The 17,754-nt window shown below is 42.7% G+C and overlaps 1 protein-coding gene across 3 annotated transcripts in view; it reads right to left on the bottom strand.

Moving 5' to 3' along the window:
- The window catches only part of CNTN5 (contactin 5), a 2,213,095-nt gene that overhangs the window by 21,526 nt on the left and 2,173,815 nt on the right, over nucleotides 1-17,754 (bottom strand). For all 3 annotated transcript variants that reach the window (XM_073613049.1, XM_073613051.1, XM_073613050.1), the window contains 2 exons: nucleotides 17,465-17,651; nucleotides 5,633-5,745 (listed from right to left, as the gene is read on the bottom strand). In XM_073613049.1, the coding sequence (XP_073469150.1) occupies nucleotides 5,633-5,745; nucleotides 17,465-17,651 (300 nt within the window). The remainder of the gene's footprint in view (nucleotides 1-5,632; nucleotides 5,746-17,464; nucleotides 17,652-17,754) is intronic.

Here is a 17,754-nt window from a genome sequence, read left to right as displayed (position 1 = left end):
ACTAATACTTTGTTGAAGCACCTTTTGATTTTCTTACAGCACTCAGTCTTTTTGGGTAGGAGTCTATCAGCATGGCACATCTTGAATTGGCAATATTTGCCCACTCTTCTTTGCAAAAACACTCCAAATCTGTCAGATTGCAAGGGCATCTCCTGTGCACAGCCCTCTTCAGATCACTCCACAGATTTTCAACGGGATTCAGGTCTGGGCTCTGGCTGGGCTATTCCAAAACTTTAATCTTCTTCTGGTGAAGCCATTCCTTTGTTGATTTGGATGTTTGCTTTGGGTCATTGTCATGCTGAAAGTTCCTCTTCATGTTCAGCTTTCTAGCAGAAGCCTGAAGGTTTTGTGCCAATATTGACTGGTATTTGGAACTGTTCATAATTCCCTCTACCGTGACCAAGGTCCCTGTTAAACAGCCCCAAATCATGATGCTGCCACCGCCATGCTTCACTGTGGGTATGGTGTTCTTTTGGTGATGTGCAGTGTTGTTTTTGCACCAAACATATCTTTTGTAATTAGCCAAAAAGTTCATCAGACCATAACACATTTTCCTACATGCTTTTGGAAGACTGCAGATGTGCTTTTGAAAAATTTAGCCGAGTTTGGATGTTTGTCTTCGCAAGAAAAGGCTTCCACCTTGCCACTTTACCCCATAGCCCAGACATATGAAGAATACGGGAGATTGTTGTCACATGTACCACACAGCCAGTACTTGCCAGATATTCCTGCAGCATCTTTAATGTTGCTGTAGGCCTCTTGACAGCCTGCCTGACCAGTTTTCTTCTCGTCTTTTCATCAATTTTGGAGGGACGTCCAGTTCTTGGTAATGCCATTGTTGTGCCATATTTTCTCCACTTGATGATGACCGTCTTCACTGTGTTCCATGGCATATCTAATGCCTTAGAAATTATTTTGTACCCTTCTCCTGACTGATACCTTTTAACAATGAAATCCCTCTGTGGCTTTGGAAGCTCTCTGCGGACCATGGCTTTTGCGGTAGGATGCAACTAAGAAAATGTCAGGAAAGACCTACTAGAACAGCTGAACTTTATATAGATTTAATCAGAGGCACTTTAAATGATGGCAGGCGAGTACTGACTCCTATGTAACATGAGTGAATGTGATTGCTTAATTCTGAACACAGCTACATCTCTAGTTATAAGAGGGTGTGCACACTTTTGCAACCACATTATTTTAGTTTTTTATTGTTACTACCCACCCCCCCACCCCCCCAAAAAAAAAAAAAAAAAAAAAAAAAAAAAAGATTGTACAGTTTATAGGTCACATTAAAGGTGGAAAAAGTTCTGAAATGATTTATCTTTGTCTCATTTTTTTTACATCACAGAAACCTGACATTTTAAAAGGGGTGTGTAGACTTTTTATATCCACTATATATATATATATATATATATATATATATATATATATATATATACACACATACACGCACACATATATACTGCTGTATATACATATAGGTTGCTATAAATATATAGTTATTTAAAGCTATTTCTCACAGTTTTTAAAATCCTCATCCAACATTAGAATCTGTCAAATGTATTCAAATTAAATGCAGTATTTGTAACACTGTTTTGACAGGCTACTGTCAGTTTTCACAACATTTTCAATTTGAAATAAAAATGTTCCCTGTGAAAAATAATGAGTAATGTCAAGCTCAAATGATTGTAAAAGCTTTGATTGTTATTCTGACTTTTGACCCTTTATAGAGAATCAGCAAACCAAATGATTTTCATAGTAAAAAAAAAAAAAGTGTTTAAAGCTGAACTCCAAACAGCTGAATATGCTGTTAAAATACACATGGCAGCTGTTTTACCTGCCAAAGAGTTATATGTCTGACCATTCAGTTCTGAGATTTACACAGCTCTTCCGCAGAATGGATGGAACATTTGGGACCTGATTTATTTTATTTTTTTAGCGGTGGTTTTACTTTTACTTATGCCGCGTACACACGAGCGGACTTCACGGCAATTTTTGCCCGGTGGACGGGATTTCGTCGGACAATTCGATCGTGTGTGGGCTCCAGCGGACTTTGTTTTCTCAAAAGTTGGATGGACTTAGATTTGAAACATGTTTTAAATCAATCCGTCGAACTCGAGTCCGGTCGAAAAGTCCACTCGTCTGTATGCTAGTTCGACGGACAAAAAGCCACGCTAGGGCAGCTATTGGCTACTGGCTATGAACTTCCTTGTTTTAGTCCGGTCGTACGTCATCACATACAAATTCGACGGACTTTGGTGGATTGTGTGTAGGCAAGTCCGTTCATTCAGAAAGTCCGTCGTAAAGTACGTCGAAAAGTCAGCCGGGCAAAGTCTGCCGTAAAGTTCGCTCGTGTGTATGCGGCATTACAGTTCTTCTCTCCATACCCACCCTGGGAGTGGACAGTGGAAAGAGAAGCAGCACAGTGATCAGTATGTTCTTTGCAATGCAGCACACTTGACTGGCTCCTTGTACTGCTTCTCCCTTCCCATCTCTGAGTTCTGTTGTACATATTGTCTGATATTTTGGTCTGATCTCTATAGATGTATATAAAATGCACTTTTTATCTTTCAAAAAGTGTTTTTCAGTGCTAAACCTTTCATCTAATTTCTAAATTGCTGCATATGTAACTTCCAAAAGCCAATATAAAGAAATAATAGTGTTAAAAAAGCACTTGTGGGTTGAACCAATCTTGTTTTTTTTGTACAATTCTCCTTTAAGGGGCGTAGCAAGGGGTGTGTCCTATGCCTGCATACTTTTGCTGGTAGGTGTCCCTCATTCCCATCTCAAAAAGTTGGGAGGTATGCGATCACATGACACTGACAGCGGGCCAGTGCAGTGATCAGTCATCAGCTGTGTCCGGTGACAGATTGCGCCGCTGTGCGGCCCCGCGGCTGCATGTTCTCGTGAGGACGTCATATGACGTCCTGCCATAACAACAGTGCTCCTGCCCAGGAGGTCATTTTACTATAGGTCGGGTGGGAAGGTGTTAAGTAAAATATGAATAGAACCATATTGGTGAATGCTTGTCACATTTAAAAAAAAGAGGCCTTTACTGTACAAGTTCCACAAAAAAGCCTGGTTACAATATGCCCAACAACACCTTGACATGCCTAATTGGCTTTTTTGTGGCATTGGCACAGTAAAGGCTTCCTTCTGGCAGATCAACCACGCAGTTCTTTTTTGTTCACATATCGTTGAATTGTGCCTGTATTTCTCTTGAGGTTTTTCTTTGTATCCTGAGCAATTCTTCTGCCAGTTGTGGCTGCAATCTTTCATGGTCTACCTGACCTTGGCTTTGTATCAAAAGAGCCCCGAATTTTCCACTTCTTAATAAGGGATTAAACAGTACTGACTGGCATATTCAAGGCTTTGGATATCTTTTTTTTTAATATCCTTTTCTGTCTTTATAAGGTTTTGTAACCTTGTTACGCAGGTCTTTTGACTATTCTTTTCTACCTCCTCATGGCTCTAGCCTGCTTAGGGCATCCAAGTGAGAGCTAACAAACTCATTGACTATTTATACACAGACACTAATTGTGATTTAAAAAGCCACAAATGTGAGAAATAACCTTTAATTGCCATTTTAACCTGTGTGTGCCACCTTCTATGTCTGTACCAAGGCCAAACATTCCAGGGTTTGTAAACTTTTTATCAGGGCCATTTGGGTGATTTCTGTTATCATTATGTTTTTAAAAAGGATCCAAAAAACTATGTGATAATAAATGGCTTCATGTGATCACTATCCTTAAATAAAAGACAGTTTTTTTGGCATGATCAGTCATATCTTCAATATTAATGCCAAAATTTCACAATCTCTGCCAGGGTATGCAAACTTTTGAGCACAACTGTATACAGTAAAGCATGTTTGTTATACTCACCGTGGAACCTAGGCGGTTAATCCTATGCATTGTACAAAAAGGCTGTTTGATCCTGTCTTCTCTGATCTTATTCTTCTTCCACTGTCTTCAATAGATCTCCAGATAGTACAGAGCTAGGGGACAAGCTGCACGTGCTCAGTTTGGTGTGTATTGCTAGAGATTTATTTTTTTCTTGGGAGAGTGCATGTGATCGGCACAGTGCCAATCAGCACTGTCCAGACAGAGGGTCAGGGGTCTTGCAGCCTCATAGGACAGGCATAGGAGAATGTAAACTCCTCCTTTAGCTTTAACCAGACACTGATAGAAGTCACAAGACTCCTATATACTGCTGATGAGAAAAGGAATTTAGCAGTTATAATTGCATTTCCATGTTCTGTGTACTGCGGGGGACCAGATATAGTGAATGCAGGGTCCTGGGTTTAGTAACATTTTAACTTGTCTGATAAACCTGCCTCTGTGTGCTACATCACTCTGCTTTTCAACCCCAAATTCCTAGACATACCTTAACCTCCCTGGCGGTATGATTATTTCGGATTTTAGGTGCTGAAAGCGGTACAATTATTTTGCATGGAAATTTGGCGTTTTATATTGTAGGTCTGTAATTCTTTACAATAACACACTTAAATCTGTCCAAACAAGAGTCTAGTAGATATCCCGGGTATGATAAAGTTTGAAACACAAAAACATAAATTATAATATAATAAAAATAAATAAATAATTTAAAAAAATAAAAATAAATAGTAATAAAATTAATTTCCACACGATTCACTATCGCTCAACTCTGCAAGTGTTCTAATTGGTGTTTTCTAGCTGGTCTAAAGCCATTTTTGACGTAAAGGGACACTTTTTGGTTGCTATGGACAATCTCCAGTTTCCAGGCAGAAAGAACAGTATATGCAATATAAAACTGCATGCAGGGCATGGGCCAAAGCACTAGGGACAAAAGGGATGTGAAATAATTTCATACAGTACTGTAATCTGTAAGATTACAGTACTGTATGTGTTATGATTTTACACTTTTTTTGAATTTGCCGCCAGGCTCCGCCCCCTTGCGTCGCTCGCAGGGAACGGAGCCTGGCACAGAGAGGCTTCGGAGGAGGACGGAGCCCGCAGACACAGCGGGGGACATCGCAGGATCACGGGGACAAGGTAAGTAAGGAGGCACCAGGATCCTGCGATGTAATCCCGAGTGTGGCTCGGGGTTACCGCTAATGGTCCTGAATTTTAACCCCGAGCCACACTCGGGAAAACCACCAGGGAGGCTACATACCAACCAAGCCGCTCTCTTCAGTCCTCCCAAGACCTCCTGCTCTCTAGCTCCCTTGTCACCTCCTCCCATGCTCGCCTCCAGGATTTCTCCAGAGCTTCTCCCATCCTTTGGAACTCCCCACACCAATCTGTCCGACTGTCCCCTAATCTATCCAACTTTAGACGATCCCTGAAAACCCTTCTCTTTAAAGAAGCCTATCCTGCTTCTAACTAACACTTTTACTTCCTCCATCAGCTCATCCCCCCACAGCTATTACCTTTTGTATCAACTGACCCTTCCTTTTTAGATTGTAAGCTCTAATGAGCAGGGCCATCTGATTCCTCTTGTACCAAATTGTAATGTAACTGTAATGTCTGCCTTCATTTTGTTAAGCACTGCTCAAACTGTTGACGCTATATAAAACCTGTATAATAATAATAATATGAACGGAAAAAAAAGACAGGTTGAGTAGAATGCAGCCTGAGAGGAAGAGTGCTCTGACCTTGTATCCCATGACATCTGACTCGTTGGCTAATGATCGGACTGCTTCCCAGCCCAAGGACACATGGGATCCGTTCCGTATCCACTTCACAATGCTCGGAGCCTGACTGGGAGCTGGATGGAGATAAAAAAAAAAAACATAAGAAAAAAAAATGTACTTTATAACCAAATGAAATGTAAATACATATTCCAATTCCTGCCCAGAGAATTGCTCTCTATCTGCTAGTCCTGCCAGCACAGCTGGAAGCTGATAAACCATTGCGTGCTCCAGCGGTGTCATTTTAATAGTGACTCTACTTGGCTGAACTTATACTTAGCTTATAAAGCGGAATCCTTTTATCTCTGGTGTGTGTCACCAATGCTTAGCCCTGTTTTGTAGGAATAAAATATCAATATGTTCTGAAGAGAGCATTTTGCACTCACAATTTTACAGTTCAGTACATGGGCTTCCAGTTAACACTCTGATTTCATAAATCTGGCATGTTGAGTCAAAGCAGTCTATGCTGTATTGTCTCAGAAAATAATAAATCAGGTAAAACATAGAATATAGAAAAAAAAAATAGAAAATTCAGAATGCCAATCTGCACTTAAAACCAGATCTTTCTATTAAAGTATACTTATGCCCCGTACACACGGTCAGACATTGATCGGACATTCCGACAACAAAATCCATGGATTTTTTATGACGGATGTTGGCTCAAACTTGTCTTGCATACACACGGTCACACAAAGTTGTCGGAAAATCCGATCATTCTGAACGCGGTGACGTAAAACACGTACGTCAGGACTATAAACGGGGCCAGTAGCCAATAGCTTTCATCTCTTTATTTATTCTGAGCATGTGTGGCACTTTGTACGTCGGATTTGTGTACACACACTCGGAAATTCCGACAACAGATTTTGTTGTCGGAAAATTTTATAGCCTGCTCTCAAACTTTGTGTGTCGGAAAATCCGATGGAAAATGTGTGATGGAATTTCCGACAACAAGGTCCTATCACACATTTTCTGTCGGAAAATCCGACCGTGTGTACGGGGCATTACAGTGCCTTGCCGTGGACTCTATTTACTAATTAGGTGAGTTCTGAAGGCAATTGGTTCCACTAGATTTTAGTTAGGGGTTTCGGAGTAAAGGGGACTAAATATAAATGCACACCACACTTTTCACATAATTATTTGTAAAAAAAAATGGAAAACCATTTATAACTTTCCTTCCACTTCACAATTTTATGCCACTTTCTGTTGGTATAGCACATAAAATCCCAAAAAAATAAATTTACGTTTTTGGTTGTAACATGACAAAATGTGGAAAATCCCAAGGGGTGTGAATACTTTTTCATGGCACTGTAAAGGCATTTTTTTTTTTTTTTTTTTAGTTTTGAAAAGAGTGGAGAGGGATTAGGACAACCTTTATGTTTTTATTGCTGTCTGTGTCATATTGGGGAGATTCATCCTCTCCATTTGTCCTGTTTACCATTATCATTGAAAGCAAAAGAAAATCCAAAATATTGGGTTACAAACAAACAGGTGGGGTTCTTGCGAGCCACAAGTGGACCAATGCCTCTAAGGAGTAAAACAACTATATTTAAAGCAGCAAACACTTCACCACGTTTCATTCCGTGTATTTGAATATAAATAAAATCAATTGTGCTCGCGCTAAAAATGTGAATTGAAAAAAAAAATATGAATATATATAAACTGAGTATAAAATATAAACTAATTGTGCAAAAATGTTAAACCATAATTAGTATGCTAATAAAAACATACATGTAAAAATATATATATATATAATGTGCAATCCTTATATATAAAATTCACAAAGTGCATCCACATAAAAGTGCAATCCTTATATAAAATGCTGAAAGTGCATCATGCATGAATATAGACCTAATTAATAAGTGCAAATCCTGTGACAATCAAGTGTCCAAACAAAATACGATCAGTAGATTCAAACTGAAACAAAAAAGTGCAAGAAAACAGTGTCCATGAATGAAGTGTTCATCAAGCTTCTCCTGAAAAGTGTCCAAATCACAACAAGCTGGATGTGTTCTCCCGTGATCCCCCAGAGGAAGGCACATGATCCCTGTGCCGAATACGCGTTGGGGAGGGGTAGGACGGAGCTGTCAGCAGGGAAGGAGAGGAATATACACCACACCGCACGCCATACGAGCCGGTGCTAAACGAAATACACCTGTATAGTTTGGTGCACTGTAGCACCTGCATACTGTGAGTACCCTCCTGGAGGAACTTCTTATACTTTAACCACTTCAGCCCCGGAAGGTTTTACCCCCTTCCTGACCAGAGCACTTTTTACAATTCGGCACTGCGTCGCTTTAACTGCTAATTGCGCGGTCATGCAATGCTGTACCCAAACGAAATTTGCGTCCTTTTCTTCCCACAAATAGAGCTTTCTTTTGATAGTATTTGATCACCTCTGCCGTTTTTATTTTTTGCGCTATACACGGAAAAAGACCGAAAATTTTGAAAAAAAATGATATTTTCTACTTTTTGTTCTAAAAAAAATCCAATAAACTCAATTTTAGTCATACATTTAGGCCAAAATGTATTCGGCCACATGTCTTTGGTAAAAAAAATGTCAATAAGTGTATATTTATTGGTTTGCGCAAAAGTTATAGCGTCTACAAACTAGGGTACATTTTCTGGAATTTACACAGCCTTTAATTTATGACTGCCTATGTCGTTTCTTGAGGTGCTAAAATGGCAGGGCAGTACAAAACCCCCACAAATGACCCCATTTTGGAAAGTAGACACCCCAAGGAATTTGCTGAGAGGCATGTTGAGCCCATTGAATATTCATTTTTTTTGTCCCAAGTGATTGAACAATGACAAAAAAAAAAAAAAAAAAAAAAAATTACAAAAAGTTGTCACTAAATGATATATTGCTCACACAGGCCATGGGCATATGTGGAATTGCACCCCAAAATACATTTAGCTGCTTCTCCTGAGTATGGGGATACCACATGTGTGAGACTTTTTGGGAGCCTAGCCGCGTACGGGGCCCCGAAAACCAATCACTGCCTTCAGGATTTCTAAGGGCGTACATTTTTGATTTTACTCCTCACTACCTATCACAGTTTTGAAGGCCATAAAATGCCCAGATGACATAAAACCCCCCCAAATGACCCCATTTTGGAAAGTAGACACCCCAAGCTATTTGCTTTGAGGCATGTTGAGTCCATGGAATGTTTTATATTTTGACACAAGTTGCGGGAAAGTGACAAATTTTTTTTTTTTTTTTTTGCACAAAGTTGTCACTAAATGATATATTGCTCACACAGGCCATGGGCATATGTGGAATTGCACCCCAAAATACATTTAGCTGCTTCTCCTGAGTATGGGGATACCACATGTGTGGGACTTTTTGGGAGCCTAGCCGCGTACGGGACCCCGAAAACCAATCACTGCCTTCAGGATTTCTAAGGGCGTACATTTTTGATTTTACTCCTCACTGCCTATCACAGTTTCGGAGGCCATGGAATGCCCAGGTGGCACAAACCCCCCCCAAATGACCCCATTTTGGAAAGTAGACACCCCAAGCTATTTGCTGAGAGGCATGGTGAGTATTTTGCAGCTCTCATTTGTTTTTGAAAATAAAGAAAGACGAGAAAAAAAATTTTTTTTTTTCTTTTTTCAATTTTCAAAACTTTGTGACAAAAAGTGAGGTCTGCAAAATACTCACTATACCTCTCATCAAATAGCTTGGGGTGTCTACTTTCCAAAATGGGGTCATTTGGGGGTTTTTTTTGCCACCTGGGCATTCCATGGCCTCCGAAACTGTGATAGGCAGTGAAGAGTGAAATCAAAAATTTACGGCCTAAGAAAGCCTGAAGGCGGTGCTTGGTTTTCGGGGTCCCGTACGCGGCTAGGCTCCCAAAAAGTCCCACACATGTGGTATCCCCATACTCAGGAGAAGCAGCAGAATGTATTTTGGGGTGTAATTTCACATATTCCCATGGCATGTTTGAGCAATATATCATTTAGTGACAACTTTGCGCAAAAAAAAATAAAAAAAATAAAAAATTGTCTCTTTCCCGCAACTTGTGTCACAATATAAATTATTCCATGGACTCAACATGACTCTCAGCAAATAGCTTGGGGTGTCTACTTTCCAAAATGGGGTCATTTGGGGGGGTTTTGAACTGTCCTGGCATTTTATGCACAACATCTAGAAGCTTATGTCACACATCACCCACTCTTCTAACCACTTGAAGACAAAGCCCTTTCTGACACTTATTGTTTACATAAAAAAATAATTTTTTTTTGCAAGAAAATTACTTTGAACCCCCAAACATTATATATTTTTTTTAAAGCAAATGCCCTACAGATTAAAATGGTGGGTGTTTCATTTTTTTTTTTCACACAGTATTTGCGCAGCGATTTTTCAAACGCATTTTTTGGGGAAAAAACACACTTTTTTACATTTTAATGCACTAAAACACACTATATTGCCCAAATGTTTGATGAAATAAAAAAGATGATCTTAGGCCGAGTACATGGATACCAAACATGACATGCTTTAAAATTGCGCACAAACGTGCAGTGGCGACAAACTAAATACATTTTTAAAAGCCTTTAAAAGCCTTTACAGGTTACCACTTTAGATTTACAGAGGAGGTCTACTGCTAAACTTACTGCCCTCGATCTGACCTTCGCGGCGATACCTCACATGCATGGTGCAATTGCTGTTTACATTTGACGCCAGACCGACGCTTGCGTTCGCCTTAGCGCGAGAGCAGGGGGGACAGGGGTGCTTTTTTTTTTTTTTTTTTTTTTTTCTTTATTATTATTATTTTTTTATCTTATTTTTAAACTGTTCCTTTCATTTTTTTTTTTTTTTAATCATTTTTATTGTTATCTCAGGGAATGTAAATATCCCCTATCATAGCAATAGGTAGTGACAGGTACTCTTTTTTGCAAAAATTGGGGTCTATTAGACCCTAGATTTCTCCTCTGCCCTCAAAGCATCTGACCACACCAAGATCGGTGTGATAAAATGCTTTCCCAATTTCCCAATGGCGCTGTTTACATCCGGCGAAATCTAAGTCATAAAATGCTCGTAGCTTCCGGTTTCTTAGGCCATAGAGATGTTTGGAGCCACTCTGGTCTCTGATCAGCTCTATGGTCAGCTGGCTGAATCACCGGCTGCATTTTCAGGTTCCCTGTTGAGACAGGAGAGCCAGAGAAAAACACGGAAGACGTTGGGGGGGGAGGGGCATTCCCTCCCACTGCTTGTAAAAGCAGTCTAGAGGCTAATTAGCCGCTAGGATTGCTTTTACATGAAAGCCGACCGCTGGCTGAAAAGAATGATACCAAGATGATACCTAAACCTGCAGGCATCATTCTGGTATAACCACTCAAAGTCGTGAATGGCGTACCTGAAGACAAAAAAATGGTTAACAATAAAGCACAGTAAACGGTAAGGTATAAAAAATTGCATACCTGAAAAGCAAACATGATAAAACATAATAACAATAAAACATTGCAGAATAGAATACAGTAAAAAAGAACAGAACAATAGAGAGAGAGAATAGAGAGAGAAAGAACAATAAAACGACAACTATTTTTTTTTTATTTTATATTTTTGTATGTGTTTTTTTTTTTTTTTACACTTTTTTTTGTAACTAACTTTTATAACTGTAACCGGTTCCAGGTTCGGGTCTCTCAAAATGCGATGGCATCTTGGGAGACCCTGTGAAAGTGTGCCTAGTCTGTGCAATGCTGTACCCTACGCTAATACTCAACTAGTGCATGGTAGCGTTCAAAATATTCACCAATGCAAAGACCAGGATTGTCAGGACAGGAGGGACAATAATAGCGGGTGTCACGTCTATATCCGCGCTTGCTGCAGACACGACATCTTTTTTGGGGGGGGGTTCGTTGGGTAGGGGTACTCGGGAGGACATAAAGAAAATGCCTCTCATGCAGCCGACTGCATTTGGTTGGGGATGTGAATGGGGGAAGTACGGGCGCCGCAGAAGCGGTGGGTTCCCAATTAGGATTGGCGAATGCAGCAGGAAGGGCATTATGGGCACGACGGGCCTGTGTTCGTCTTCTTGGTGGCAGCGGGACACTACTTGTGCTTGCCACCTCACCAGCTTGAACTGCACTTATGGGACTCGCCACGTCACCAAGTGTTACTGCAGTGCTGGTTTGACTACGACCGGGGTGTACTAGGCCGCTGGTGCTTGCCAGTTCACCAAAACGCTACCAAAAAAACTGTTAGCGATCGCAAGGATCAGGCCTGACTCTGCGAACGCTGCAGTTATGCGTTTAGTGTTTTGTAAGTGACAGTGATCGATCGATACTGCACTTGGGTGGGCTGGGCTGGGCCGGGCGGAGGGGAAAAACGCAGGTGCTAGCAGGTATCTGGGCTGATCCCGCTAACACTGCGTTTGTGGGAACCCTAAACTGCTGGGGACGCTAGTATAGATCTGATCAGATCAGATATTGATCCGTTCAGATACTATACCACTAAGGGAGGCGTATGCTGCGTGCGTGGGTGTTATCGGTACTGGCGCTAACCTGACGCTGCCTGGGGCTGGTGCTTGCCAGTTCACCAAAACGCTACCAGAAAAACTGTTAGCGATCGCAGGGATCAGGCCTGACTCTGCGAACGCTGCAGTTATGTGTTTAGTGTTTTGTAAGTGTCAGTGATCGATCGATACTGCACTTGGGTGGGCTGGGCTGGGCCGGGCGGAGGGGCAAAACGCAGGTGCTAGCAGGTATCTGGGCTGATCCCGCTAACACTGCGTTTGTGGGAACCCTAAACTGCTGGGGACGCTAGTATAGATCTGATCAGATCAGATATTGATCCGATCAGATACTATACCACTAAGGGAGGTGTACGGTGCGTGCGTGGGTGTTAGCGGTACTGGCGCTAATCTGACGCTGCCTGGGGCTGGTGCTTGCCAGTTCACCAAAACGCTACCAAAAAAACTGTTAGCGATCGCAGGGATCAGGCCTGACTATGCGAACGCTGCAGTTATGCGTTTAGTGTTTTGTAAGTGACAGTGATCGATCGATACTGCACTTGGGTGGGCCGGGCAGAGGGGCAAAACGCAGGTGCTAGCGAGTATCTGGGCTGATCCCGCTAACACTGCGTTTTCGGGAACCCTAAACTGCTGGGGACGCTAGTATAGATCTGATTGGATCAGATATTGATCCGTACAGATACTATACCACTAAGGGAGGCGTATGCTGCGTGCGTGGGTGTTAGCGGTACTGGCGCTAATCTGACGCTGCCTGGGGCGACGCATATCACCGCCGGGCGATCAGGGGGCTAAATCTTTATTCGGTAATAAACGGCGGGTGCCCTGACACTATAAAAAATAAACAAACTAACCAGCGTCACTCGTAACAGTTATACGGTGATCAGTGGTGAAAGGGTTAACTAGGGGGCAATCAAGGGGTTAAAACCTTTATTAGATAGTATATGGGGGTCCCTGTCGCTATAAAACGCTGACGGCGAACCTAAATATTTACGTCTCTAACTATCGTCACCAGCGACACTAATACAGCGATCAGAAAAATGATCGCTTAGTGACACTGGTGACAGGGGGTGATCAAGGGGTTAAAACTTTATTAGGGGGGGTTAGGGGGGTATCCTAGACCTAAAGGGGGCTACCACTCACTGCCCTAACACTGTAACTGTCACAAACTGACACTATGCAGTAATCAGAAAAAAAAAAAAAAAAATACTGCTAATGTCAGTTTGTGACGGGGGGGGGGTGATTGGGGGGGGATCGGGGGGCGATCGGGGGGGGATCGGGGGTGTAAGGTATGCCTGGCATGTTCTACTGTGTGTGTTTGTGTGTTGTGCACTTACATGTCTTCTCTCCTCGGCGCTGGACGGAAACTGCCAGACCGAGGAGAGATGACATCACATCCTCTGCCTGTGTGAAACTACACACAGGCAGAGGAGGATTCCCATTGGCTGGGAGCGATCGCGAGGGGGGGGCCACGATCGGATGGTCTCCCCCTCGCCTCCCGACGCTCCCAGTCAGATGCCGACCGCCGATGGCACCGGGGGGGGGTCCGATCGGACCCCCCGCCCGCGGGAGGCAGATCACGTACAGGTACGTGATTCTGCCTGCCCGTGCCATTCTGCCGACGTATATATACGTTAGGCGGTCGGCAAGTGGTTAAATAAATCCCTTACTATATTACACCATGGAGCTTTCTTTTTCTCTTTTATGAATCATGTTTTACCTGTGAGGATTGGACATACATCATTGCATCCTGAGTGAGCCCAGGAGTGGCCCCAATGCGTGTTTTGACACTGTTTAAATACTGTGTCACACGAATAGAGGTGAGCGCAAGCACAAGTGGGGGATCACGGGAGAGCACATCCAGCTTGTTGTGATTTGGACACTTTTCAGGAGAAGCTTGATGAACACTTCATTCATGGACACTGTTTTCTTGCACTTTTTTGTTTCAGTTTGAATCTACTGATCGTATTTTGTTTGGACACTTGATTGTCACAGGATTTGCACTTATTAATTAGGTCTATATTCATGCATGATGCACTTTCAGCATTTTATATAAGGATTGCACTTTTATGTGGATGCACTTTGTGAATTTTATATATAAGGATTGCACAATATATATATATATATATTTTTACATGTATGTTTTTATTAGCATACTAATTATGGTTTAACATTTTTGCACAATTAGTTTATATTTTATACTCAGTTTATATATATTCATATTTTTTTTTTCAATTCACATTTTTAGCGCGAGCACAAAATATTGGGTTGTTCCCAGAAAAAAGGGGACATCTTCCAATGGGGAAACTAGTTCTGATGACCAAGGGATTCCTGTAATTTTCAGGCATTTCCCCTCACTTCCTGTTTTGGATATGGGACAGGAAGCGAAGGGAAATCTCCCCAATGAGACACGGATGGAAAAAAAAAACTGACAGGGGTTATAACGCAATACGTTGATGTGAAAAGCTTCATTATAATGGTAACCAGTTTTCATTTGTCTTTAGCACACTGTGATCCTTCATTGTAGCACACCTAAAACATGATGGTGTGAACAGGCCCTAGGACCCCAATATAAAGTGAAACTAAAAATCTGCTGCACTTAGCTCACCTCCAGCGACTTAATATTCACAAGCTGTCATTGCTAATATCTTCATTCTATCATTTTTTGTGTTTGGTGTCTTTGGTCTGGGATGATCTCATTCCTGCTCAATGCGCACAGGGGAGTAAATTCCTCCTGGCTCCAACTTATGGTGACATTGTACACTGAGATGCACATCTTTAGAAACTTGCTCGAAGGCAGGTAAGAAACCTTTATTGCAGAAGAGATATGCAGACATACATACAGTCTCTTCTGCGATTAACGCCTCCTCTCCTTCTACACATACTCCTTAGAAACATTCCTTAGCAATGGCTCTAGCAAGGAAAGAGAAGCACAGGGACACCAATAGCAATGTACTAGGCCGGGCCTACCACAGCCAGTGCATTCACCCAGATCCTGCTCTCAGGTCTGTACTCACAAGTCCCTGAGTACTTGGATGCCTCTATCAAAAGTCAGTTGCTTAGTGGACTTGATAGACTGGATCCTAGGTGAAAGCCCCCTTTCTTGAATATGGCCCCCTGTGATAGGTTAGCTAGGGCCTCGATGAGCTCTTGATAGAGGTGCTGGGCTGCCTGGGAGGACTGTAGCCCTCCAGGCTGGGTGCTTCTCCTACTAGACAAGAGCCGTGACTGATCCAGCCCCAGACTCTTTATGTTCTCTCCAGTCACCTTCTGAGCACAATCTCATAAATATTCAGACTGCTCACTTTGTGCCGCTGCAAACTTAGTGCAAATTTGAAGCAGTACATGATGGGAATTCGCATTGCGATTTCTGCTTACCATGTGCAATTTCAATGCAAATTTACTGCAAATTTGTGAGGGGAGTGGTCACATCTGCGATTTTATTTCTATAAATCTAGGGGATTTTTTTTTTTTGCAGTGATGTGAACACGACTGCAATTTCAATCTGGTCCCATAGAAGTCTACGGAGTTGAAAAATTCGCACAGCACTAAACTCCCACAGGAGCCTTTTATGAGCCGGATCAAATATGTGAACAACCTTCATTGGAAATAATGCTTTTTTAGATGACATGCAAATCTATGCTTTTCAGATCGCATCCGATCCGTATAGAATTTGCATAAGTGTGAACCGGCACTTAGACTGCTCCACTGTTCTGGAGCTTTCCAGAAAGCAGGGAGAAGCAATCAAATGTGCAGCCTGTGATACCCTGATCAGCCCAAAACAATCAGCAGCTGCTCCACAAAGCACAAAAATAACTAAATTTAACTAACAGCCTAGCACCTAACTAAGAGGGCGCTACACAAATGCAGTTGCTTCAGAGCTTAGTAAATGAGGTTCCCACTCATTTACTAAGCTCTGGAGCAACTGCACCTGCAGAATGTAGTCTATTTGCCTTTTGTAAATCAACCAGTGGCGGTGCCTCCATAAAGGGCACAGAAGCGCTGCCCCCTCTCTCCTGTCACCACTCTCTCACCATAGATAGATTCATGCATTGCATGAATCTATCTATGTTCGCCGCTGCCGCCCCCTATTCAGGTGTCCGGCCCCTTGTCAGGTGCCAGGCACCTGAATTACAGCGGCGAGTTTTTCTCGGAAGCGCCTGGTTAGAACCGTGGGCTCTAGTAGGCATCCTGATTAAAGCCGTAGGCTCTATTAGGCTTTCAAAATGGTAAACAGTGGGCGCAATGCTGTGCGTTCGCTGTTTACTCAGTGTTGTGTTAGGACCAATGACCCGCCTCTCAGCCAATCAGGTGCTCGTGTCTGGTTACATGTCACCTGATTGGCTGAAACAACAGGCGCTGTGATTGGACACCTGATAGAGAGGACCGGAGACATCGAGGAGCGTGGACGTGGAGGACGGCACCGTGACCTGCTGGTAAGTCCCGACTCCCGGGTGATGCACACTGGCAGCATTTGATGGGGCACAGTAGTGGCAATTGATGGGCACACTGGCAGCGATTGATGGGGCACAGTAGCGGCAATTGATGCTCACAATGGCAGCAATTGATGGGCACACTGGCAGCAATTGATGGGGCACACTGGCAGCAATTGATGGGGCACACTGGCAGACATTGATGGGCACACTGGCAGCAACTGATGGGGCACAGTAGCGGCAATTGATAGGCACAGTAGCAGCAATTGATGGGTACAGTAGCTGCGTTTAATGGCACAGTGGCGACAAATTATGGGTACAGTGGCTGCGTTTGATGGCACAGTGGCTGCGTTTGATGGGCACAGTGGCTGCGCTTGATGGGCACAGTGGCTGCGTTTGATGGGCACAGTGGCTGCGCTTGATGGGCACAGTGGCTGCGTTTGATGGGCACAGTGGCTGCTTTTGATGGGCACAGTGGCTGCTTTTGATGGGCACAATAGCTGCATTTGATGGGCACAGTGGCTGCAATTAATGTTTTTTTTTTCAGTTTGTTTGCACCCCCCTAAAAATTTGAGCACCAGCCGCCACTGAAATCAACCCCATGGTGTCCCTCACCCTCCATCCCCCCTTCCTGCCTACGAGCTGTGATTGACACCATAAGTGTCAAGTGCCAACCACAAATATGAAGTGGCGCCAGGAATCAAACCCAAGAGCTCAGGAGATTGAATATTTGGAGGAGGCTAAGAGCAATAGAGTGGACTTTTTTGGGTTAAGAATGCATATAGGAATAGAATTTTTTTTTTAAAAACCAGATATGATTGAAGGCCGGGACTATCAGTTGGCGGGGGAAATAGGTTCAGAGAGTGATGAAATGGAAACAACAGGGCACTTACGAGATTTCTTGGTGCTTCCACGTACGGCCGCGCTAGGAGGTCCGTATCCAGCTTTGTTGAACGCTCTCACGGTGATGTGATATAATGTATTTCCTTCCAGCTCTGTCAGGATGATAGAAGACTCATTTCCAGCTGTTTTCACTTTTTCTGCAGCCTCTTCCTGCTCCATATCATTCCAGTAACTAACCTGCCAACAGTGACCACACACAAGATTAATTTTGGCAGCCGTGAAGTTTTCACTTTATTTCTTTATTGGCTGTTTGAAGGCTCTGGCCTCCCTACGGTGAAGA

Source organism: Aquarana catesbeiana, linkage group LG02, assembly GCF_042186555.1.
Source record: "Aquarana catesbeiana isolate 2022-GZ linkage group LG02, ASM4218655v1, whole genome shotgun sequence".
Lineage (NCBI taxonomy): Eukaryota > Metazoa > Chordata > Amphibia > Anura > Ranidae > Aquarana > Aquarana catesbeiana.
Note: the sequence above shows the minus strand (reverse complement) of the source record. Positions and strands in the feature narration are given on the sequence as shown.